This window comes from Rhamphochromis longiceps, linkage group LG9, assembly GCF_057381845.1.
Source record: "Rhamphochromis longiceps isolate RC_006_pf linkage group LG9, R_longiceps_female_GT1.1, whole genome shotgun sequence".
Classification (NCBI taxonomy): domain Eukaryota; kingdom Metazoa; phylum Chordata; class Actinopteri; order Cichliformes; family Cichlidae; genus Rhamphochromis; species Rhamphochromis longiceps.
Genome location: NC_140565.1, coordinates 22232952 through 22259666, shown reverse-complemented (window position 1 = coordinate 22259666; position 26715 = coordinate 22232952). Strand labels below are relative to the sequence as shown.

The 26715-nt window shown below is 43.4% G+C and overlaps 2 protein-coding genes across 3 annotated transcripts in view; one reads left to right on the top strand and one right to left on the bottom strand.

Moving 5' to 3' along the window:
• Positions 1-17763, top strand: part of dlgap1b (discs, large (Drosophila) homolog-associated protein 1b) — a 93733-nt gene extending 75970 nt beyond the window's left edge. Inside the window, exons 7-12 of one of the 2 annotated variants that reach the window (XM_085418877.1) lie at positions 8101-8486; positions 8575-8654; positions 12726-13141; positions 14268-14359; positions 15106-15258; positions 15812-17763. In XM_085418877.1, the coding sequence (XP_085275003.1) occupies positions 8101-8486; positions 8575-8654; positions 12726-13141; positions 14268-14359; positions 15106-15258; positions 15812-16027 (1343 nt within the window). In that variant the 3' untranslated portion in view covers positions 16028-17763. Of the gene's footprint in view, positions 1-8100; positions 8487-8574; positions 8655-12725; positions 13142-14267; positions 14360-15105; positions 15259-15514 lie in introns of both variants that reach the window. The other variant, XM_085418878.1, reaches the window with a different exon arrangement.
• Positions 17764-19802: 2039 nt separating this feature from the next.
• On the bottom strand, positions 19803-24687 carry tgif1 (TGFB-induced factor homeobox 1). Its single transcript, XM_085418876.1, has 3 exons — positions 24370-24687; positions 22290-22519; positions 19803-21509 (listed from the first exon to the last, which is right to left on the bottom strand). Exons 1-3 carry the CDS (start codon positions 24383-24385, stop codon positions 20832-20834), a joined length of 924 nt encoding a protein of 307 aa, XP_085275002.1. The 5' UTR covers positions 24386-24687; the 3' UTR covers positions 19803-20831.
• Positions 24688-26715: the final 2028 nt, after the last annotated feature.

Below are 26715 nucleotides of genomic sequence, written 5' to 3'. Positions count from 1 at the left end.
CTCGTCCTGCCATTGGTTTGGAACAAAGTTAAGCGAGCGGGGGAAAATGAGAAAAGGGCGCGGGGAGGAGTTGACAGGGCTACTGCAAACACAAAGAATGGCTGCGGCAATGCACCCCTGCTGTCTCCACTCTGCAGAAAGTGCACATACAACAGTTTCCTGTTAATGTGAGGAATTCACTATTTTACTTTGAGGATTACTTAAAAAGAGTAAACCGCTCATTTGTTGTGTTAGATCAGGTGGATAGGGGCTCCACTGTCAGGTAGGGACTATCCCACTCCCCATTTTTGCTCTTCCTGTCTGTGTTTTGGCATCAGGGGCAAAGGAAAAGCAAAGCCCTGAAAGGATTTCCTTAGTGTTGACTATGGATGATCCTCGTGGCTCCTGAATGCTAAAGCTGGGCAGGGCAGGGCCTGCAAACTTAAACCCCTCAGGGAATGAAAACATAAGAGGGAGTGGGATATATAGTTAAATCTCTTCCAAAGGAGATGGGAGTTTTTTTGAAGAGCAGAAAAACATGTTGTTGTTTTTTTTGCCATATTATCTTTACAGAATGTTGAAAGGTTTTACTTTATTTGACAGCAAAATTATGTGGTTGAGAGTTCTTGTTGTTTTCACTGTTCTGGAGAGGGGAGAGAATATGTTGGAGTAAGTCAGAGGAAGAGTGCATGGCTGTAAGTGGGTGGTTTGGGCTGTGCAGTGTGGGAGGCCAGGCCCCAGTGCAAATTAAAGACTTCTCTGTGAAAGTCCCAGACTCAGCTACAGTAATGTGTGCGTGTGTGTGTGCAAGCGGCCGGCGGGGAAGACACCCAGCCCTCCTTTTTTTTTCTTTTTTTTTTTACCAGTCATTAAAAATAAGCCGCAACTCACCGCTGGTGCATACTGAGAGACAGCAAGCGGGAGAGAAAGAATGCATCTCCTCTTTCTCCTCCCTTTCTTAAAGCTTTGCTGCTTCACTAACCAAGTAAAACAGAGAGGAAAGAGGAGGGGGGAGGCTGTGTCGAAGGGGACTGATTTGACTCAGATTTTTGAGACACATGCTCAGGACCCTCCCCCTTGTATAAAAAAAAAAAAAAAAGTAGCAGGAGTTTTTTTTCCAGGAGGGAAGAGAGAGAAAGAGATGAATGGGAAAAGGAATGCAGGAGACAAACGGGTGCTCTCAGCAGGAGAGTGGGAATGCTGGAGAGACCATTGTTCCTCCCCCATAAGATTCAGCAGGGAGTGCATGTAAACACACAGGAAGAAGGGAGAGAGGGGTGTGAAAAGTCACACCTGAGAGAGACACCCAGAGCTCTGTATCATCTTCATAGGTTTTCATATTTGTCCTGATTCATGCTCGTTGCATTCACATTCCTTTTGAGCACACACGGATGCCTATAGCGGCAATCTCATCTTTCGTTCTGCCCCCCCGACCCCGTCAACAGGATGTATAGGGTCAGAAGGTCAGGAATGAAAACCACAAAAGACTGCACTAGTGTTGCCTGGTTCTTGTTCCAAATCCCCCCTTTAGCCTCTCTTGTACCTCCTGCCTTCCTTTTTCCTTCGTTTTCCCCTTCCTCTCTCTTAACTTTCCATCTACCCCCACCAGTTTCTCCTCTCATATAGGAGAAACAGAAGGCCAAACGTTTGGTTTTTTTGGGCCCAGATGGCTTTAGTGTGCCTCTGGCAGTGGATTAGGCCGCCAGTGTCTCCTTTCCCCTCCATGTGCAAGTGGTCAGGACAAAGAACGTCAAAGAGGGGGAAAGGGGGAAGGAATGCGAGGAGAAAAACCCCAGTGCTGTGAAACAACACCCGACACTGATGTTTCATGGCATTCCTGGAAGAGTAAACTCAAACGCTTGTAAAAACAGCAAGCCAGCTTTCCTTTTACTTTTTGTGCCCGGTCATTTTATGAATCAAGTTTTGACTTTCTTTTTTTTTTTTTTTTTTTTTTGGGGGGGACTTTTAGTGTAACTCCACAGGAAGCTTGTAGCATGCCTTTTCTTGTTGGAGGAAAGAAGAAGTGAACTTTTGACCACATTCTGCTGCATTTATATGTAAATAACAACTGCAGCAAGCAGTGATCCTTCATGTAATGACATGACATCGGTATTGTGTTTCAGGCCCCAAAGCTGATGCCTCTGTGCACGCAAGCGTGCGTGCGTGCATGCGTGCATGTGTGTTTGCGTATCAGCCTCTTGTGTTTTTGTCGCCTTTGTGTTTGCTGTTTATGCCCAGTGAGCATTATTCCCAAGGCTTGTGGTTCTATTTTTCTGTGCTTGGCTGTAATTCCACAGGCTTTCAGTTCTAGAGGACAGTCATGTTTTATCTGAACTGTATTCAGCACTTGGAGACAGTGTGGTGGCAACACTGGTGTGTTGCGTGTATTTTTAGTTTAAAAGCCACTGGCCTAAGTGGCTTGTGTTATCCACTTAGCAAGACAAAAAGACCACATCAAGGCTTCTCTCTTCTTCTTTAAAAAGAATTGAACAAGTGTCATATTCTGAGACACTGCTCAATCGCAAATATAACTTCACGTAATGACTTATCTGATTTCCCCCTCAGCTACATGATTCTGTTTTTCGGTATGCTAGACTTGTTACAGTTGCCCATGCTGTCATTGCCAGCACATCTGATGTGTCACCGCGCACACTGAGCTAGTCTGCTCTTAAAGTATCAGTCACTCTGTGAGCAATGCTGTGGGAAATGAGTGCAGTGAAAGCATGCGTGAGATGTGTGGGTGTGCTAGTTTTAGTGTTTGAGCTAATACTCAGGTTTATGGCCCACAAAGCTGCTGGAATGTACAGTAAGTGAAGTAAACGGCATGGCACACTTTGTCCCATCTCACTTCCCTTTCTGTTATTTTATCTTTATCTCTCTCTCACGCTTTTCTAATTCTCCCCCTTATGTTGAGTGACTATATGCTTGCTTTCAGCCCCTGCAGGCAGGTCTTTTGGACAGAAAGAAAAGGCTGATGTATTTCTTCGTGTGTCTGTTGGCTCGTCAGGCCGAGGAGAAGGGGAGAACAAAAAATATGGCCTGGAGCCATCACAGGGCAGGTCTAACAAGAAAGCCCCTTGATTTAAAACAACAAAAATGTGGGCTTGTCTGAAGAAGACAAGCCCACATGCTTCACGACTGTACAGGGAGGAACTTTGAGAGTATATATTTATGTGAAATCCTGGTTGATTATACCTGTCAGTGCAACAAGTGTCATCTAGCATGCATTTACAGTGTTGATGTTGGCAATTACACTATTGTTAGAGTAATTGTTAGTCATTTGATGATTTTTATATACATGTATAAAACAATCAGCTGCGTAGTTCAAGAGTGATGTGATCCTAAAACATTAGATCTACACCTAAAATGAAAAGCTTAATGTGAACTTTCAGTTTTTTATTGTTTTTCCCCTTTAGTTTTTAACGTCTCAGTCCACATTGTATCTGTCCACACCTGTCACTGATTGACAGGGCGAGGAGAGCATCAAGCCATAAAAGAGGAATCCAGGTAACCAGGCTTTCTATTTGAACTTGGAACACAGGAAAGTAGGTTAAGTGAAATAAATCTATTGCCTAACAGGGAGCAGCTGCCTGCCAGATTTAGCGGTGGCTGACAGTTGTAAACAAACTCTTATCTAGTGATTCAGGAGACACAAGCCTGCCAGGGCAGTTACCCACTGTTGTCACGGGTTGCTGTCAGTAGGGGCACGCTGAGAACACAACTTTGTTGATAGCACTGCTGGTGTGAGGACACTAGAGGCATATTTGACACATGTTTCATACTGATATGCATCCTTATGATAACGTAAAAAAATACATTTAAATCAGCAGTTTCAGGATGTTTACAACTTTGGCACCATTTGCACTAAAGACTACCACCCCCAAAAGCACTCACACATGCTAAATATACTCCTTTAAAGGGCAGTGCAGACCGCCACCTTCCCCTCCTTCTCACATATATGCATAGGCACACACAGTGAGCTATTGTTACTGAGTGCTCAGGCATCTGGAGAGCAGAAACCCTTTCTGCTGCCCTTTGACCTCTGGTGGCTGGGAGCTGCAGACTGACTTCGAAGTCTCATAGAAACTTTTAGGTGACTCACAGGCCTGTCAGAAACGTTCATGTTTCATTGTATATCATGTGCCGTGTTTGTTGTGTCTGTAATACTAACTTAACAGTGATAAGTAACAAACAGCTAATCTGCTATCTTAAGTTTTGTTTTTAGCATGTAGAAAATGTTAAAGGACAAGGCTTCTCGTAATCTCTTTCAGTTTCTTTCAGTTTAAAGTAGCCATCTAGAGGCAGTGTTGAGTCAGGATTGGTATTAGTGCTGCACTGTTGTTCAGAACAGCAGTGAAACGTCATACGGTCTGAACCTTTCAAGTGCTTGTCATCCAATAACACTGTCCCTGAAACACAATGACAAGCCTTTTTGAAAACAGTCCAAGAAAAACTGGTTGGTAGACTTTAGCATTCAGCTGTACAAAGGCAGCTCTTCAAGGCAAAAAAACCCCCAAAAAAAACAAAACGCTCTGGGATATTTATTTACAGCGCAGGAGCGCTCAGCTGCCGTGCCTCTGCTGATATTCTGCTTTTTGTTTCACTTTTTCACTTCAGCTTTTAAGTTTTCCTGTTGACTGGTGTAACCTGTCAGAGTAAACAAATGACCAGTGGAAGCTCTTTCTCTGCTTGCTGGTGGTAAAATACCAGGCCTCCCAGCAAACTTTATGTTGCTATGTGATGCCATGGTGACGCTATCACAAAGGACTCCAGCTGGGCCTCTGTGTGAGTGAGTGTGCTTGATGGGGAGTGAGACGGACAAATGGACAAAGTGAGCAGAAGGAGTCGGGCAGTAACTCTGTGATTTACCCCAGTCCCTCCTCCTCCGTCTTGTTCGACTCTTCTTCTGTGTTCGCTCTTCTCTCCCCTCTGGCAGACCCTGATCCCAAACATAGTGCAGCTGGACGCAGCTGTCAATATTCCCCCATACCGACCGCCCCTCATCCCAGTCTTTGTATTTCTTTGGATGGTGGTGGATTTGCCCTTGGCCCCCGCACGGGGGAGCTCATTCCTGTTAGCTAGCCTCTTAAACCAAACCGTCTGCTCTTTGAAGTGGCCTATCCCACAGATATACAGATTGGAGATTACAAGGCAGCTGCCTGCCTTCAATCTGTCTAGTAACATGAACACGGTGATTAAATAAAGGAAACAGCATACACCTATGCAGGCACACAAATGGGGCGCAGTCAAAAAAAAGAAAAGGGAAAAAAAGAGGTGGCTAGCGAGTCTGTTTTTGTTCCTAAGGCCGGAGAAATGAATGGAGACTTGCTTTGTCTCAGGGGAGGGAAGAGGGCTTTCTTTGATATTATCAAGCCCACGGGTGGGGAGAGTGCCCTGCCAAGAAGAACTGCTATTCACACCAACTTGTCTGCATGGGACTTTTGAAGCGTTTGTCAAAAGAGGATTTGGCAGAGAGCCACTAAAGTTTTGTCATTCACAAACTCCTCTCCTCTTGGAGATGACAATGCTTGCAGCAGGCTGCACCTACCTCTCAGTGGGAAGAGAGATAAAATTCCACATTCTTCTTTCCATTAAGCGAGGAAGTTAGTCCTGTTTTGTTTTTGGTTTTTTGCACACAAGAGAATATGAACTTTCTTTACTCTTTGATCAAGGCTGCACTGACCTGATATTATAAAGTGACAGACAAACCTCTCTGTGTGCTCGTCACTGTTTATCTGTGGTTAGTAAAGAGAGGTTTTCACATTCCTTTCTAAGGGTTTGATGGAGTCATGCATCACATTCCTGCTTTACTCTGTCCTTGAATGCTTGCGAGTGTGGGAGGTCCAGGCCAGTATAGCTGTCTAATGCTTTCATGGCTGTAAGGCGGTCAAGCTATTTTCTTATCAGCTATGTGGAAACTGGAAACTTGGTCTCAGTCTAATCCGGGAAGTTGTTTTGGTCAGATGTTTTCCACTAATTTTTCTGTACATACAGGCTAAAGTTAAAGGATTCACTTGTTTAATTTCATTATAGTTGAAAGATTTTTCAACATAAAACTAAAATCCTTTATTTTGTTAAATGCTTGACTTCACATCCTTTCACAAGTTTGCATACGAGTCACTGGTACAGGCTGGTACGCTGCTGACAACAGTTCCTGATGGATAGAGAGCATATCATTGGCAGGAAGTGTGCGGTCTGCCTTGATGTGGAGAAGCTGAAATGTTAAGCAGGGTTGTGTCAATGTTATTTGTGTGCCTCTCCAGGCCTGTGTGCGCGTACTTGTGCGTGGGCATGTTCAGACTCCCGAGTGTTTACTTAACCTGTCTTGGCATTTGAAACCCCTGTCATTCTCCACTGTGTCTGGCTCTCACAGTGACAGCTAGGGTGGGATACAGCGCGTCGTCTCCAGTTTCATGCAGTCTTTTTCTTCTTTTTTTTTCCTTTGAGCAGATAAAAACCCTTTTTAACCCTTCCGTAGGCTTGAGAGGAGTTCACACACATATACAGTCATCCAACATGTGCACATACACACACGTGTGACTTTTAGATGACTTCAGGGAATAGAAACTGAAAGATGATGCATGCTCTCTTTTGAAACCCCATGGTTGATAGGGGCAGGACCTCGCCCTCTTTCTGTGTGTGAGTGCATGCGTGTGTGTGATGTACATCTTTTTGTTCTTATGGGTTTGTACTGTGTGACCTTTCTGAAGATTAGACCTGGATGTCGATCATTTTCCCTAGAAAACTGTTAGAACGAGACGACAGTGCAAATATGGCACACTTAGATAAGTTTGTTGGTTTTGGCAGTAATTCCCACACATACACTATCTGTAAAGAATTACATATGGTATTTAGCTTCAGAAGGAAATACAGTAAATCATCCTTTTTTCCCTTTATTGTGGTTTGTTTTGCCATCATCAAAGACACTCACAAGCTGTGATCTCCACTCAGTGCAGCACTCATCTTATCTGAATACTTTCCAGCTTGTCAAGAGGCTCAAATCTTCAATAGGAGGAGGAGGAGGAGGACGGGTACAAACGAATGACTCTGACAAACCAAAAGGATGAAGTCAGCCCCACTGCTCACCTCCAGTATGTTAAGGCCTCTCTGTAGCTGTCAGCGAGATGGCAAGACACAAAGCAAACAAGAGCTCTCCCTGTAATAGTTATATACAGCGCCGCGTGTGCTGGGTGTGGTTGGTAACAGTTGTGTGCCGCGCACAGACTCCCGATCTCACCATGGTAGGATGTTTGTCTTTTGTAGGGATTAAAAAGGGATCCAGGAAACCTGCCGTCCTAGTTTTGCCACAGAACGCAGAAAGGGCGACCTACTTTTGATGGTAGCACTAAGCCAGGAAGGAGACTCCAAATCATAATATAGTTAGGAGGTGGCTGTTTTTGTCTTTCCTCACACAGGCTATGCTTCTTGTCTTTTGGCATGTTTCTAAGGCTTCTGACTCAGTGTGTGTGTGTCAGAGAGGCTCCATTGTCTGCACACAACCTGTAGCTGTAACATGAGAGGGTGAGAATGCAAGAGGAATACAGTTACTGGGAAAAGCAATGATGATTTTTTTTCCCATACATACTTGCATTTAACACAAAGCCTCGGGGGTGCATGCAGCTCTGTAGCTGGCTTCAGCAGTGTCATTTACCTTCTGTCACATAAGGACGCATAAGCAGGGAGAGCTATATTTGGCACAATCACATTGCTCTGGATGTGTACAGTCAGTGTGTATAGAGCTTAACCATCTAGATCAGTGGGTCAAGTGGCTGACATACTAATCCTAACACCTAGATGCAGCTCTGATTTGTCAAAGTTGGCTCTAATCTACTGCACATTTTGACTGCAGCACAGACATCTAAGACCTCTGGGTGAACTGCCATCTATCTACATATATGTAAAAAATTAATTTCAATGGTGGTTACTGTATGTTTGATGTCCTTCATCTACTTTACGTTTACTTCTTTAAATGTCTATTAAATTATTATTGTACTTGCATTTAAGTGGACCCTGCTTCACAAATATCCACTTCTCTCAAACCTCGCACCTCTAGGTTCTAACACAGACTCAAGCACCAAGATATTTCTGACATCTGTCTTTTTGTGTGTGTCTTCTTTGCAGTGTCATCATGCATCACCACCTACAAAAAGACCCCTCCTCCGGTCCCACCACGAACTACCCCATCCAAACCTTTTATATCGATCACAGCCCAAAGCAGCACCGAGTCCGCCCAGGATGCGTACATGGACGGGGGTCCCGGCACACGAACGGGTATCAGTTCCCAGCCGGGCCTGTCCAACTCTACAGAGAGCATCGATAGCATGAAGGCCCTGACGGCAGCCATAGAGGCAGCTAACGCTCAGGTGCACGGCCCTGCGAGCCAGCACGTCACCAACAGCACCATCACCATCACTGCCACCGCCACCACTTCCGCAGTTGCACACGTCTCCGCGGACACCAAGGCGCAGAGAGAAGCTCTCCGCAAGTGCCTGTCCATAGGGATCCAGGTTTGCAATGAGACTGGGGTTCAGTCAGAGTTCTAATCCAGTTTTTCTGCCATGCAGACAATTTGAGAATTTCTCCCCCTTCTCTTAGGTGGACCCAGAAGAAGGAGGGCCCACAGAGGAGCAGTCTAAATTCCAGTCGATAGGAATTCAGGTGGAGGACGAGCGATGGTGAGTAGAAACAAAAAAGGGAGTAGATGTTCTTAAAGGGAAACTGGATAAGTAAGAAGAGAGATGAAACAGGGATATCAGAAAGAGGGCTTTTTGAAACCAGGGTAGGTTGATAATGTGCGTTACAAGCTTTTGCCCCCCCACCCCCACCCCCCCTCCGCACTGGCTTCCCTACAGCAGCTGTCCACAGTTGAGGGGTGGCTGGCGTCAGAGCCCCCTCAACTAAGGGCCCCAAATGACAGCTGGGCCAGAGGATGTGGTATAGGGAGATTGGAAAGCTGAGGGGGTGAGTTGACAGCCATCTGTTGCTCCAGTCATTGTGATTCAGGCTGTTTGGGGCTGCGTGTTTGTGTATGTGTGGGAGGGAGTGAGGGAGGGAGAAGAGGAGGGAGTTTTATTGAGTTTGTTTAGGTCCGAGAGACCGCTGCGCTGTCAGTTAGCCGTTTATTCTGTTGCATGTTCCCAGTTTGAGGAGAAGAGCCTAGTGTGCTCGCTGTTTCATTAGCTCACACTGCACCACACTCCTTTAAGTTCTCTGGTGGGACACAGCCATTTGTAGCTTATCTGTCTGCTTTCATCCCCCCCCCCCCCCCCCCCCCCCCCCCACACACACACACACACACACACACACTTTTATTTTTTTAAGTCACCTTCTGTTTAGTTAGGAAAGCTAGTCAGTTTAGCCAGTTCCTGGTTTTTGCAACTCATTGAAGGGATGCTTCTAAAATTCAAAGCGACATAAGCTTTTATCAAAGGTCACAGAGAGGGCCACGTCCAGCACTTCAAAATGTGCTGGATGTGGAATGTTAGGGGATTTCTGAAAGGAGGAGGTCTCAGCTGATCAACCATGCTCTGAGTTCCTGGATACGCCAAGCCAAATATTAACTCATCCAGATAGGCTGTAGTCTACCTAAGTTTGGACTTGTTGTTATGCTGGACTGCAGCTAATGCATTTTTCTGGTTAATGTTTGGTGTTGGTTGGCATGTATTTTTGTTGATACATGCATGACTGTTTACCTGTTGGCATTCATCTGTAATGGTGTGTGTGTGGGTGTGTATGAGTGCACGCCTGGGAGGTCTGGGCATGCTGCCCCCTACATTAGATTCCCAGACAGTGAGAGTGCCAGACTCCTACGGCCTTCTTCAGTGTGTCTGTAGGTGTGTGTGTGGGTGTGAGTGTCTGTGTGTTTTTATGCAGCAGTCATAGGTCATAACCTCAGCTTGCTGTTTGAACTAGGATTAACTGACGGGCAGTGGAAAGAGATGTAAAAGTGTTGGAAAGAACAAATAACATGCTTGTCTTTAGACAAACATCTTCCTTCTCTCTTTTACCTATTTTTTTTAATATGATAATATTTGTATATGAAGCATTTACTTAAATGCAAACTGAACAGGATGACTTATTTGATGTAGGTTGGTCTTTTACGACCCCACAAATTAAATTTAGGGTATGTTGGACACTGTACAGATTCTTTCCTAATCTCACCATGAAGGCTAGTGCCAGCCCTGATTTTTCCCGTCACTACCTGTCACCAGCAAGAGGAGGAATTAACACTGCTATGGTTTTATGAAGGACTCTCTCTGTATTTGTGTGCTTGTGTGCATTCTTCGCTTTCTTCACCAAACATTCATCTGATGTACTTCCTACTCGGCAGATGTTTTGCTCTGAACCTCGTGTTCCAGAAGTCCAGCGTCTAATATGAAGTTGTTTAGACAAGTGTTCCTCATGTTTTGGCTAAAAATTCTTTCTGACACACTTTCACCATGGTATGTTTTCAGCAGCTTCCTGCCTTTGTCATCAGAGGCTTTAACAGTGTAAAGATGTAACCACGGTGATGTCACTTACTGGGTTGTGGACCGCATTTTAAAGCCCCAAAGTTGACGTTTTAGCAGCCACCGTGTTTTTTATGGCCAGAAGTGAGCATATTTGGATGAGGGGGTGGAGCAGTAAGTTATCAGCCAGGGGTAGCAAGGGAAGTTAGCAAGCTGTAAATCACATCAAACCAAACTATTTCTCAGATGATTACATTTTAAAAGTCTCCAAATGGCAAAAGTACTGCAAACAATGTACAGAGGTTCAGTTCAGTGACTCAGGTAAGCTGAGGTGAGGCCTAGCAGACACCTCATGTTATGTTAGTATGAAGAAGAAAATTAGCCACAGAGACAAAACTATTTTCAATGTTTATTAATTAAAAACTGCCATTTTTGATACTTTCTGACACACTTCATTTCTCAGCCATGGGATTTACCATTTGGCTGATAGCCCATCAAACTGCAATGCCTTTGTTACACACAGGCACTGCACTAGTCCTGAAAACTTAATATAAGGGATAATTAGCAATGTTAGCCTTTTTGTTTTTGCCCTAGCTGACTGAAGGCTTTCGTTAGACATTAAATCCAAATAAGGCATGTTTCTTTTTTTAGGGCCATTTCCTCTTGCTTTTAAGTGTAAACCAAGTATCTGCAGATGACAGGAAAATGAAGAAAACGTAGGACCTTCTGGTTCAGAGCAGCAGCAACATATGGAATGCAAAACTCAACCTCTGTGGTGATTTATCACTTCCTTATAACTTGAATGTAGGAAGAGGAAGGATTTTCTGTGATTTTTATTAGCTCTTGCATACCTTACTTGTGTTTTATAGCTTTTTTCCTCTTTCACATTAACTTTTATCCTTTAAAACGCCCTAGTTCTTTTTGTTCTTCTGCCTCTTGTCTGTTGATCTAACCGTCTGTCTGTCTGGGCAGTGTTTGGCTTTGCCTGTTTCTGCCCCTGCAGGAAGTTGTTAGCAGCCTGATAGAAAGCAGGCTGTGGTCATTAGCTCTGAACACCTGCTTGGAGGAGTTATTCTTTAACTGCTCTTCACACTCACACAAACATACACGCACACGAAGGGCTGCTGGCATGTACACGTAAAGCGCATACACGCTGTTTGATCTACCCGACGCCACTCCCATCTTGCTTTCTTTTTTTTTGTGTTCACAGAAGAGGGGAGATGAATGAGAAAAAGGGGGAAGTAAAGATGAATGGGTAGAGTTCAGGAGGAGTGTGTGTCCGGAGATGGGCTGAGCGAGAGGTGATCATTTGTGTGTGTCATGCTGCAGGCAGGTCAGGTTGAGGTTTCATGTGTGAGAGGACTGTGGGCAGTTTTTGGTTTAGAGTAAAGCTAACAGGCCTGGTGGAGAGGGTCTATTGACAGGACAATTGTAATCCCATATATGTCTCACAGTAGTATAATGGATTTTTGAATGGGGGCATTTGTGTTAAACTGAAATGAGCACTAATACCCAGTTATTTTCTTTAATCCTTAGAGCCCATGTCCATGAGGGCTTTTATGCCTTTTCATCAAAGTGTATCACTTATTTTTAAAGTGTCTCAATGACCACCACTCTGCTACATTTTTGTATATGTTATTATATGTTATTAAATTATGTGCTTTAAGTCATGAGCTGTAATCAATTATTAGACTAATGGCTTGTCCAATCACTGTGAAGTTAGCATGCCAGTTCCCTCCCCCTCCTCTCCTCTCCCAGCACCCACATCCCTCTAACATCCCATTTATCTCTTGGGTGGTGAGCTGCTCTATAGAACATCGCCAGCTCTGTGTGTGTGTGTGTGTGTGTGTATGTGTGTGCATGTCTCTGCTGTTGCACATAGTGTGGAGAGACTTGGCAGAGGCTGCCCGACAGCGGCACAAAGCCTCTGAGTCAAATGCGACATGGCACGCCCAGCTGTAGAGAAGGGTTCCAGGTGTGAGTGTGTGTGCATGTGTGTTTTTGTGCTACCACTATTTGTGTATGCGCAGCGGTCCCACAGCAGGGCTTGTGGTGTGACAGAGGCCTGTACACACTGTTGCTATTGAATGAGCCAGGTGACAAAACATACACGCACACGCACACTCACACACAAAAGATGTTCCACAATACAAAAGCTATTCATCGCTGAGATCATTGTGATGATAATTGCTGCTAAAAGGAAGGCTATAAAAATAAACTAATCAGATGTTTAACAGGTGAAGAATCAATAATACCTTTGTGCGTCCCACGTAAACTTATTCTTACATCTTCTCCTAGTCACCGCAGAATGACCCGCTCCAACAGTGTAACCACAGCTGTGCAGGCTGACCTCGACGACCCATCAGACGCTCCGGACCTGCCGCCGCGTCTCTGCGCCACCATGCCGCGCCAGCACTCACGTGATGCTGCCACTTCCACCGTCAGCATCCAGGGCTCTGGGAACCACTACCACGCTTGTGCCGGAGATGACTACGGGGAGGTGGGCTTTGACCCATCCATCCTGCCTCCTCCTGACCCCTGGATGGACAACGTACCTGAACCAGAGGGTGAGGCTCTGGAGGCGGTTGGGCGATCGGTGTGCCCGCGTGACGGCCGCTGGTTCCTCAAGTTACTGCAGGCTGAGACAGAGCGTATGGAGGGCTGGTGTAAACAGATGGAGCAGGACGAGATGGAGAATGAGCTGCCTGAAGAGAGTGAGTTGATTCATTATGTTTAGATGTCATGATAAATTTTACTCTGTTATGCAGTGATATTAGGTCTATTTTTCCTCCTTTCCTCCTCTCCTCTTTTGATTTGGAGGGTGCTGGTATTCGTGGTACTGGACCACAATAGCTGCTTGTTCCTGTCTCAGGCCCTCTGGCCTCCACAGACATACCGTGCATACTTATCAATAGGCCACTGCTGGGCCCAGCCACGCTTGTGTCCTCTGGATACACTGCATAACGATCTCTCACACAGGGTTTGCCGAGTGCCCCTTCAAGGCAACTATTTCATCTTGATGTAACACACAGAACAGCACTCGCCTGTATGCACACATCGAAATATGTTTTACACACGTACACTCAAACAGACATACCAGACTGAGTAAACAAGCCACAGACTGTAAGCACTGTATTCGTACCTGCGCAGCTGATTTCATGTTTTACTGAAAATGCCATTGCGTTTGCAGCTAGTGTTTTGGTTCCAGGCAAGAGATTTTCTCACAGAACATGGATAACAGGGAGGCTGTCTCAAGGTCATATTTTCCCTGATCCCAGACTACAATGCACACGTGCACACACAGACACACTCGCACGCATCCTGAAGGGGTTGAAGTCTTTGTCTGCAGCACAGGTTCATTACTCACCCTCTCAGTTTCTAATAGCACTAGCCTTATGTACTAGCAGTTGCCTAGCAGTTGAGTCCATATCACTGATCAGTGACATTTAAATTAGTTGTGTAGCCTTTTTTATCTTATGCATGAGGCTGCTGGAAAGTGATTGTAAGAAAAATAAAAGGTTGCTGTTGAGACCAGGTGCTTGATTTGACCATGCTTAAAACATGCAGTGTTTTGCATTGTGTGTTTAATGATTTTGTATTTTTGGAAAAAGAATTGTGAAATATAAATGGATTTCTGTCATTCTCATCTGATGTTCACAGATGTTTTGTATTTTGAAATGCTCGTATGAAGCAGGTTTCTAATCCATCCTTTTTTGTTGCATTACTAATGCAGCCCCTCTGTTAGTGGTGCAACATGCCTGCAGTATGCAGTCCTGTGAGTAATTGCATTGTGTGGGTGTGGGTGTGTGTGCATGCATGTGCGTCTGTGTCTTTCTGCAGTCCTGGGTAAGATCCGCAGTGCAGTGGGGAGTGCCCAGCTGCTGATGTCCCAGAAGTTCCAGCAGTTCCGGGAGCTGTGTGAGGAGAATCTGGTATGTGTCACCTCATCCTCTGCATGCTCCCCTCAGCCCTCCCCCACACTGACATCATCCTGCACAAATCACTCTGACAGGCCAGGCCAGAACTCATTTACTATGCATCTACTATAGACATCACATCTTTGCAGTCACTCGCAGATGAAAGGAAAGAGCATGGCTGCGTGGATATCTGAATGCTGATCCCAGGATTTACATATCTTCATTAAAACCCAGAGATTTATGTTTTTTATGCCTTTTGTTAAAAATGTAAAATTCTATGTTGCATTATTTATAGATTATTTAACAAACATTTAAGCTATTTAAAAACAGCAAGATTTATTTAACTAAAAAAATCATTTTTGTCTTTTACTAACTGAGAAAAAAATCCAAAAATATACAACTGGAATACTGCTGTGTTTGTGTTTATGTAGCAATGGATTGCTTAACCTTCTTAAGTGAAGGATGACAAGACAGATTAAGAAACTGTTTTTTAATCACAGCAGGTCTATGATTCAGACCAACTCCAGTACTCCCACTTATCACAATATGATGCAACTGTCTCACCTGATTTATAGAAAATCTGTTCCACTGCAGTTCTAAAAAATGTTTGGCTAAACAGTTAAAGCCAATTTTGTGATTCCTCTAACTCCTATTAAATATTATAGAGCAATAGTATTTTTTCGAAAAAGTGTGTGATAATCTTATAAACCGTATAAATTTTTTTATGTGTGGTTTCCATGCATGTGATGTTTGTGTATCAGAATCCAAATGCGCACCCGCGGCCCGTCTCTCAGGACTTGGCTGGATTCTGGGACATGCTCCAGCTGTCCATTGAGAACATTAGCCTGAAGTTTGATGAACTCCACCAGCTGAAAGCCAACAACTGGAAACCTCTGACTCCTCCAGAAATTCAGGTGCTGACACATACGGCAAATACGAACTTCAGCCAACTCCATTTTAAATAATCAAATGACCTAACTGCAGTGTTGTTTTGGAATGCTCCACTAACCCGCATGCTATCTGCTGTCATTACTGTATACTTTGAATTGTAAGTCCTAATGATTTACAGTTAAGCTTTGTTGTAGCATGCTTACATGTGTTGCTTACTGTCATGTCGGCTGCCTGACGCCATCACTTGTATTTGTGTGTTTTGTTCTGTCTTGTCGACAGTGAGCTGCTTTTGAGAAGCCACTCTACCTGCCATGCACCGTTGGGGCCTGCCCATCTCCAATGGTCTTTTACCTCACGCAATGGCCACCATCGTGCTGTCTTTCCTCACACAAATGGCTGCCACTGTGAACCATAACCTCATTAAAAATTGCATGCTTATGCCGGCAACAGCCACACCGCTCTTGCTAACCCTCATGCAAACCGGCTGCAGTCGTGTCGCTCGTCCATGTGTTTACCTGCAGCTTGCCATAAGGACTCTCTGGTCTGTCTTTAAGACTATTTGTCATTCCTGTCCAGGAGAGAAGGATGCCTCCTCCTGTGCCAAAGAAGCCCCAGAAGGGCCACCCTCCCCTGGCTAGGGACCGCTCCCTGGAGAGCTCTGAGCGCCAGCGTCTGGAGGCTCGCAAACGCCTACTAGCTGCCAAACGCGCCGCGTCAGTTCGGCAGAGCTCTGCTACCGAGAGCGCAGACAGTATCGAAATCTATATTCCTGAGGCTCAGACCAGACTATGAGACACACAAACTCATATAACAACACACAGGTCCAGTACACTGTCCCATAAACACAATAGCACTGAATGGTAATGCTACAGTGCTAACATACTGTAACATAATCACATTTTTTGCAGACTTCCCAGATCACTGTGAAGTCAGTTGCTATGGAAGCTGGTTGAAGAAGTAATGTACACTTACAGTATTTATTTATTACTTAATTAATTTATCTTTCTGTCTCTTCTTCCCTTCATTTCCTTCTCCCAGCTTTGATGTAGCACTCCCTCTGTTCCTTGTACCTCCACCTGCTCGTTGCTCCCAAAGAATTATCTCACTAATCCCCACGTTTTAAGTGACCTGATATTACAAAGATAAGCCTAGTGTAGCACAGCAGTGTTGCTTCACACGGATATGTTTCAGGAGCCCAGGACGCAATAACATGGTGGAGGGATTCTGCGCGTGTGTAGGTGCTTACGTGCAAACACACAGGCAGTTGTAAGTGATGTATTTAATCTATCAGATCAACTGAAGAGACCAGACCAGAATCCTTCTTGATATTTATTATGTTATATTTTCTATTTAAAAAAAATCTAGTTTTTAAAAAGAAATCAATATCTGACTCTAAGAGTACTACAGCCACAAAAGTCTGTGTTTTGTTTATTGAGGTCATATTTTAAAACGTAATATTAAAAAGCCTGCTTATAGAGGCAGCTGGTAACACAGTTCACCTTCTGCCTGAAAGTGGGTCCTTCCAGTTGCGGGAGGAAAGGTCAAGAGGTTAGATTTTGCTCCTTCAGGTTCAGCAAAGTGGCTCCTCAGACAGTAGGAGTTAGGTTTTCGGCCTCTGCAAAGAGTGCAGTACCCTGAAAGGTTCCCAGAAAATGCCACAAACCGAATATGTGTTGTATGTGTGACAGGATGAGCGTGTGCGTGTTTTGGTTAACTTGTTTGTTTCAAAAGTGCTTCCTATTTTTCTAGGTCTAAAGGGTCCTAGCTGTAATCGAAGATTAAGGTAGCAGCATCAGCAGACTGTAAAACAAATCACCCGTCTTGTCTGAATTGAGACTGAGCAGAACAAGTTTGTATAAAGGATATATAATGACATGAAGTGCATGCTTACACAAGGTAACTGATATTTTTGTCTTTTTTAACAGATTTATTCCTTACTCACACCACGTTTAAACTCTTCAGTGTAACAGACTAAGCTAAAGGACTCATATGTGGTACAATACTGGTAGTTGTACGATATTTTATTATGTCATTTTTAGACAAGAAGAGTTTATGGACAGTATTGAGACTACGGGACTGAGAAAGGACTATTTCTCCTCACTGTGTGTGCACTCCCTCTGCCTCTAAATGAAGCAATTATTTGAAGGTCATAAAGAAAAAAAAATCCAGTTTCTAATATTTTGTATTAGTGTTTAATTTATTGATTAGGAGAACAATGACTGTTTATTGCCATTGTTATTATATTATTATTATTATGCACTGAAAACAAGGCCCTTATACTGTGTTTGTGTTTTATTTATGTTCTCCAGCATGACAGGCGCCTTTTTTGTCTTTTCCGTTTCAGTGATCAGCCTTAATTTCTATCGCGCTAGTCGAGCACAACTGCAGTCTCAGGGGAAGATATGTGTGTGTGTGTGTGTGTGTGTGTGTGTGTGTGTGTGTGTGTGTGTGTGTGTGTGTGTGTGTGTGTGTGTGTGTGTGTGTGTTTGCCTGTTGGCGAGGTTCAGAGAGAGAGAGTGTGACTGACTTCATCTGACTGTATATGACCCATATTGTTGTCTCTTGTTGTACATAATTCCTGCCAGCAGGATAGGCCATGATCTTAATAAAGCAACCAGTGTCCATACCATATTCTCAATTATGTTTCTACTGAGCGTCTCAACCCGGCTTACTGCAGTAAAACAAGGTACTTCTGTCAGCTGCTTGAATGTGGAGACAATCCCGAGTCAGTTTATGGTCACTTAATTCTTCACGGACTAGCAGAACTTTGGTGTGTAGTCCAATTTTCTGTATTGATCTGATAAAGTTGTGTGCCATTGGATAACTATAGGAAACACGGTATATTCCTTTTATTTGTCCCACAATGTTGAACTACTACCTGAGCTTTTCATCGAGAGATGTGCGAAGATGATGTAACCATACAGTATGATTTGTAACTCCTTTAGTTGGTCAATAAATATTTTTAGAGAGGGTGCTTATAAGTATAGTTCAAACTTCATGCCATTTAATATAGACAAAGCTCATTTTAGTACTTTTTCTTTGGAACTTGTTTTAAGTCAAACTGTCTGTCGAATAAACAATTCATTTATTTATGTTTATTATATTAACATATCAATATAACCCTCCTGGTATAGCAGGGAGTTAGAAACCAGAATGTTGGAATTGTGCTTTAATTGCTAAACTCACTCCAGCAGTCCTGGCAAATCTGAAACTTGTGATGTAGTTATATTAAGAGAAAAACCTTCAAATAAACATTTGTACATACATGAATGTTTCCCTATGTAAATGTAAACTAAAAGAACAAAACAACATATTACAAGCAGATATACATTTTGTAATTAATGTTATTACACTCTTGATGTTATGGCACGTGTATGAGCTCTTATCAGCATTAAAAAACCTCATTGCCATAATTTTGTTGTGTTCATTTCTTTCCTGTCACATGTGTTCTCAATTAGAATATAATTAAACCGATTACAAGGCCAGCGTGGTGTGTTTTTAGGGCATTTCCCATCCGCAGGGGCGGATCCCCATAATTAGACGCCGCTTTTGGCCTCGGCTTAGCCTTGACGTTTCTGTACGTGCAGCTTCTGGTGATTTGTCATTCACACATCAGTCATGCTGAGGTGAGGTGTGCTGGCTTCGGTGGCTAGAGTTAGGGTAAAGGGTTGTGGGGGTGTTGTCTCTGTGTATGGCCTGCCCTGGGTCAATCTACCCATCATATGGTCCTCTATGGTGGGCTGCATCTGCCTACTTGTGTGCCTGGAGGTCTGTTTAAACCCTTAGTGATTACATCATTTAGATCAGACCCAACCTCTGTCACCTCTGACAGGAACCGACAAAAGGTTCAAAGGAATCCTGCCTGTTCCACCTATTATGCTATTAAATGAGTTAATGTTTCATCAGTTGATCAAAAGTTAGCCTATCAAATATGATAATGCAGCATGTATAAATGCTGAATTTGTCAGTGCTACATGGTATTAACTGCAGTTCAATTGCATTCAACCCCTGATCTTGAGTGGTTACATATCATAGCCTGCTAGTTAGTGAACAGGTAACGTTGCGGATTATCATTTTAATGAAGATGTTTAAAAAAAGATCCCCTTAAAATCCTAAAAGTAAACTGCTGTTCAGCTTAAAAGACGGGTATAATAACAAAAACAGTAAGGTGTACCTGCCTGACCTAATGCAGAGAACAACAGAGAAGCATTGCCAGATGGGAACAGCTGTACTCATATGTAAGCTTCCTTACACTGACTTTATTGGCACGTAAACCCTGTCAGCGAGAAAGTGTTGACGTCTGCTGTTTACCTGTGTTAATTTATACAGGATTATGCTAATGCATGGGAGCTGTTTTAAAGCATTCGCACACACAGGACTGCATCCTGTAGAAAGACAGGAATGCTACACTATTGTTTTCTCATATTCCCTTCTTTTATATACACTGAACAATTAAACTAAACACACTACTCCCAACATTAAGGGATAAATGTGTGCAGTAGAGTTAAGTGATCTGAATGATCCAAAGCAGGGCAAAATACTTGAATAAAAATGATCAACTCTGAGATGTAGAAAAAACAAAACTTTATTTGAATCCCATGTGACCCCTAGTTGCCACAAACATTGCACAGTATGAAAAGAAATCACATCATTGGGCATCATGTCACATTAACTATACACATGGTCCTATTATACAAGGAAATGTTTTTTGGTGATTTTTATTTTTTTAAAAAGGGCTGTTTTTTTGTCAGGTTGTAAAACAGCAAATGCAGAAAAACATATGTAGTGTTTAATTTTTCCAGTCCACTGGCCGTCATTTTTCGCTGAGTGATGGGATAAAGGCTCATGCTAAGAACCTGCTACATTGGTCTTATGAAACACCCCTCAGTGACAAAAAGAAAAGTTAAAAAAAAGAAGCATAAAGGGTTTTTTCCTTTTAAAAATAGCTAAAAGTAAATAACAAAAATTAAAAACTATACTTATGAAAACAAACATTTACTACAGTAGTGAATAAGTTTGTCATAGATGCCAAGAGCAAAGTATTTTTAAGACACTGAGATGACCTTCCTCTGCCTTTAGTGTGCAAACAAACAAGGCAGACCAATCATGAACTGATCTCTGAAATGTTGAACAATAATAATAATAATTAAAGGAAAAAAAAAATTAAAACGTGTGGGTGCGACCAATCCACCTGACCGATCTGTGAAGGAGGACTGATTCTTGCTCTTGCTCCGTTTACTACAATACAGTATAATGGAAAGACATAAAGACAGGCAGCATTGTTCTGATAACATTTTTGGTCCCTGTGTGCAAATAAAATACACATGTAGATACATAAAGATACATGTATATGAAATGTATAAACAACTTACAGCCAAGGCACCTCGATACGGTTTTTCTTTTCTTTTTTTTGTTCAATAAGAAAGAAAGAAAAGCATCCATGTCAATTTGATTGGTATACCAAAAATAGAAATGGTCAGGCTTTCGTGTGGATTTTGTTCTTTGTTACGTGCAGACGAGTCACTGAAACGAAGAGTTCCACAGCTGAGATGCAAAGTCAGTCTCTAGTTCCTCCACTTCTGTCAACTTTCCTCCTTTAAGCGACCAGCTGTTTGGCCTGCAGCTCCATCTCTGCAGCCCGTTTGAGGGCCACATCCACCAGGAGCTGGAAACCGCTGAAGTCTTGTGTGAGGTCTGGAGGGGTGGGGGGAGGGGTGTTGAACAGCCCACTGCGGGGGCTCAGGTTGCCTTCTATGCTGGTGCTGCTGAGGATGGTGGTAGTGGGGGTGGCGTTGGGTAGTGGCTGACTGCCTGGCCCTTCTTCCCGGCACCTAAGCAGCGCTTGAGCCTGCACGGCATGCAACAACTCAGCTGCCCTGTCACAGTTCATGCCGGGCGCGCTGGGGTGGGAAGCTGTCGGGCTGGTTTGCATTGCTGTGGTGACAGTAGTGTGACAGATGACAGAAGGCCGGGTGGGCACGAGCCCAGGAGACGGGGACGCGGAGGTCGGAGAGGGCACGGTGGGGGACACCGCTTTTCTCAGGACGCTGGGCACAGCGGGGTCGAAGCTAGACGGGTGCAGCACCCGTTTGTCGTAGCTCTCTTCTGTGGCTGCCGCGGGGCTGCTGTGTTTCGGGGACTGGGAGCTGTCAGAGAAGCTGTCACCAGCTTTGCTACCTTTCCTGGATATGGTGAACTGGTTGGGATCTTTGCCATCTTTCCTCAGCATCTCCGGGAGAAGTCTCCGGCGTGCGTTAATGAACCAGTTGCACACCTGCAGAAGACGATAACAACAACAACCCACACAGTCAGAAAAGGCGCGTCACATGGCTCGCTTCCATTCTGCCTTGCACTTTGAAAGAAAATCTGCTGGTACATTTATCCCCAGGTGCAGTCTGCACATGTCAGCAGAGAAATCGAGTGAAAGGTAAACCCTACCTATCACATGCTGACATTTCACACACCGCAACCATTTCCTGTTTTAATCATTTCACCACTGCAGAAATGACAAAAGACACCTCTGATTATAAGCTAACCCCTTTTTTAATAAAGGTCAGTTTAGATTTAGAAATCTTGTCTTGAAAATAGTTTTGAATAAAAAAATAAATCTCTTTTGTAATAGCAGCATTCACAGTTCACTCCACTCTTTTTCTCAGTCCTCCGGGCTAGTCGTAACTGGCTTAAGGAGCCTTTCAGCTCTAACTATGTAAATGACTCCGCATTGTTCCCAGACAGCTGGGATAGAAAAGGGGCTAGAGGGAGGGAAATTCCTGTCCAAGTGCCTCGGCCAAGCCCACAGCACACAGGGAGTAAGTTTACTCACTTTGTCTCAGACTTTTATGTTGCAACATCAAGCTGATCTAGATGACCTTCAATTCACAGTGTGTATGTGTCATAATTTGTTTGTGATCCAGACAGGAAATGATTCAGTCAAGCTGACACTTGTTTCCTCTTGACTTTTACAGTGGTCTATTTACTCTCTCTGGGCTTAATGGCAGAAAAAAAACAACTTCAGGCGGTACTATCTTTTTTCCGTCAGAATCTGTGCCCGTACCTGCAGTGTAGAGAGCTGGGTCTGCTTGGACAAAAGGGCTTTCTCCTGTTCAGAGGGGTAGGCGTTGTAACGGTGCTCATACAACCAGTCCCTGAGGATCTGAACGGACTCCTTGGGCAGATTTCCCCGCCGTTTTCTCTTCCCACTGCTCCCCGCGCTGGACGACAGATCCAGAGGGGCGTCCACGCTGTCCTCATCGTCAGTCTCGCTGCCCGACAGCATCATCAAACCTAAAAAAATCACGAGCGAGTGCAAGAGAAGGACAAAAAAAAAAAAAAAAAAAAAAAAAAAAAAAAAGAGCGTGTGAGGCCAGGACAAAGAAGAATTTATATCCTCTAATGTCAAGCCACCCCGTTGTCAGAGCGGCTCTGCCACAGCCGCTCAAGTTGTCTGGGAGGCAGCTGATGTGTCAGAAGCAAGCTGTCAAGTTCAGCCATGTGATTCATATAAGGAGCCAGGGAGGGTGTGAGGAGGAGGAAGAAGGGGAGGGTGGATGTAGAAAGGGGGGGACGTCACAAAGGCTAGCCTGATGCTGTGTCAGTTATAAAACCTGCCTCAACAAATACAAGCCAGGTCTATTCTAGACAGGCTGATAGCTGGCACAGCAACAATCTCTGTGTAAAAGGGGAGAGTTTGTTTTGAAGAACAGGAGCGCTGAATCTGAAAGATTACAGAGTCTGTATTTTTTGTTTTTTAAATGGGAGGCTTAGGATCTAATCGAAGTCAATCATGATCAAAGGAAGTGCTCTGAATTGCTTTGAATGTCAAGAGTACAGCCCAGGCAAACTGATGTGCTTTTGAACTGCTTTTAAATTTGTCCCATTTTCCATCTGGCATATTATATATTAAACATTTTCAGTCCCATTTAGTAACTAACCAATACAAAACCTTAATATGCGTCCCTCCTCTTTATGATAAAGACACACTGAGGTTTATTAAAGACTGGCTCCTGTGATTTTAGGTCAATATTTACACCTGGACACCAGCACCTAGGCTACTGTACGGGAAGCCAAGCGGTCATAGCGAATAAAACAGGCCAGGATATTTATTGTACAGCCGTGAGCTCCCGGGCAAACTAGTGGGAAAGAAGTAAGAAAGTTCCCAAGTCAAGAGTGGCCAACAGGATGAGGTAATTACGTAGGTTTGAGAGGCGAAGGGGGAGGGGAGACCTGTTGCAAATAAGCGTCTCCAGACTAAACAAAAGAATCCAGGGCTGCCTGCTCCTTTGTACGCGTTTCAAAAGTTTCTACTCGCAAACAGCGACTTTGGCGCAAACTTTCCACCAGCCGAAATACGTCGCTTCCACTGAAAGGCCAGAAAAAAGACATTTTAACCCGAGAAACACGACAGTTTTTCTAAGTTTGAACAACTTGTAAGAAGGTTCTTTTGTGTGCGTGCGTGCGCGAGCGAGCTGCACCACGAGGTCCATGAATGTAACAAGGCAACAGCAAGTTCCCACAATGAGGTCAGGATGAACATTAGCCTACATTTGGATTTTGGTCATATTTTAAAGGCGCTGGGGGCTGTTTCCGTTCGCTGTTCGTAACTAAAAAAGATACAAAATATCGAGGGTTTTTTTAAGCTTACAGGCTGCCAAAATGTAACAACCCCTGAAGTCACAACAGTCGCACAACTTTTGACTTGTATCGACTATCACCACTTATCAAGAACCGAAAAACTTCTTCACAAATGTAGCTTATATGAGGTTTCCACCGTAACAGAAAAAAGGCGAAAGCGTCTTTTAAATCATTCTGAAAGTTGTCCCAGTTTATACCGCGACTAGGAAAACAACACACGGCGACACAGTCGTGCGTTAGCCTATTGTGTGAAAACTTGAATAAAGCACATTTAGATAACCTAAAAAGGTGGCTAAACCTTGCTATTGTCGACTTTTGACATCGCGCCAACACATGGCAGAAAAAGCCCCCCTGTCATGTCTGGAAAGGAAACAATAGACTGCATGGTTTGCATATGAGGGAAACGGTTCTGTTACTCATTCTTTAACGCCGTCTCCGTCTAAAGTCGTTTTTTTCCTCTTCCCTAATACTTTAATGTTATTTCTTTTAGAAATCCCACCTACCCTTTTTGGTCTTCATCTTGAAAAAATGCCCGCTTATTCCTCGGCAAGCGGAGAAGACAAATTCTCTGTCAGAGCTGTGTTTTCCCCCCTAGATATCCCCAGCGTGTATCCGAAATCTCGAAAATCCTTGTTCATTAAAAAATGCTTCTTTTTTCCCGTTTTAGATGTTCTTCTCTCTTCTAGTCGTCCTTCTTTGGAGACTTGAGGTGGCAGGAGAGGGGGGTGGGGGGTTGTGGGTTACCTGAGATCTCTGCGTCCCTTTCTGCTCAAAGCCCCTTTTCTCATTGACTGTGTGTTTGATCCTGAAACTGGGTGACAGCTATCTTTGACAGCTGCGTGACTAAACGCAAAGATCCTCCCACCACCAGTGGAGAACAGGAAAAATCTCTGACATCAGCATGGCTTGTTCCACTGACATGAATACAGTCTTGCTGAGCTTTAACTGCTGCTGACCCTACTAATAAAGTGAATATATATCTATATAGATATATAGATATGTATATCTATATAGATATATAATATGCAGAAAGCGTTGTTTAGGCGGGCAAGCAAAATGACAACAATAGCAGACTGGGGGATAGCACTGCGGACCTCGTGGTAACACCTACAGATTAAAAATAACTAAACTAACCACAGTAATTTAAAACATATATATAGCACATTATTGCTACAGGCTATGCCGCATATTTCCGAATGAGCGTCGGTGTGTTTTTGTGGTGCAAGCTTCATCGCCTTATCACAGTCTGTGGTTTATCACCTTTCGTATCGCTTGTTTACATCGTGAAGAATTACCTTCACGTACTCCCAACAATAATTCTTCTGCATGCGAGTGCTTTTTAACAATGTGGCTTCGTATAGGCTGCTGCAGTGTGTTACAATAGGGGCCTCGTGTTGTGTTTATGGTAATAGCAACAAATCTCGTGTTTATACTACTGTGCATCCCCCTCCTCCTCCTCCTCCCGTGTTGTGACTGTAGTAGTCCATTCTTCTGTATCCCTATAGATACGCGTGAAACGTTTCTTATGCGCTATCGATGTCACCCCGATTGAATTGTAAACATTATATAAGGAGAAGCTCCTGTAATTTCTCACAGGAATGAGGAAATGCTTTAAAAATACAGTGTGGACATGGGTGTAGCTGCGGGATATATTGATCAAACCTTGCAGCAGCTGGAGGTTAGCGCACCAGCTCGGCTTACTAAAGACAACAGCAGCACTGCGAAGAAAACGATCAATGCCTTCATTTGTATGCGGTGCACAACCATGCGACAGCTGCTGTAGCATCGTTTCTTTGCATGCATTTGTTCCAGACATGCGTTCAAGTGCTCTTTGCGGAAGCTAAATGTCGCCTCCGCGTGCACACAAGCGGAACTGTACGTGAATGCAACGCGGCGTGCAGACACGAGGTCCTCGGGGTCCCTCTGGTGGTGATTTAATTGCACTGCAATTCAGGCGAAAATAAGGAAGGAAAGAAGTTGCTTTAAAATACCTGGAAATTATGTACTACGTAAAATTACTTAGAGTATAATTTGTGTCTGATTTCCTGTTGAATACACTAGCCAAAATGAATGCATAATGTGTAATGATAGTATAATGATTGATGTAAATACTTGAATTATTACCTCCTTACTCTGTTGTATTTGTCGGTTAATGCAATTACATTGTAATTTCAGGTCAAATACATGGAAAGTCAAGGGGAATTTCACCTTTAGTCACAGGCTGTATTAGAAAGTGTTATTATGTTTCAGTATACTATTACAGCATATTAAAACAAAACAAAAATAAACAGTCACCTTTACTGATTATTAATGTTAATGTTGTTTGGTTTTTTTTTTGCTGCTATAAATGTACACCCACTCACTGAAGTAATATTTTTATAATCAAACACAAGCAGCCTGAGTGTGTTTTCCAGCTCAGTCACTGTTAAAAATAGAGACGACTAAGTTTGGCAGGCCAAAGCCAGCTACTGTCAGATACTAGGTATGCTTCCCATCAGTTGTGACATTAAAATAGATCAAATGATATTTATTGATTGGCTGATTTTTGTAATTAATAATAGCAGTAATATTAATAGTCATTTAGTCTGATAGACTAGCTGTGCTGATGACTCATTTTAAACGTTGAGCATTTCATGCTTTCTGTATAATCAACACATTTGGCGAGCTTTTTTGAGTCATTTCTTTTATTAATATCTACACTTACTATGACGGGAATTCAGTGGTGATGTAAGACGACAAATAAAGCTCAGTGTTTGTTTTATACTTTCCAGACCGAGATAACACTGCACTTGTTTAATGAATGTTTTTATGTTTATTTTGTAGGATTAATAACAAGAACCACATAAATC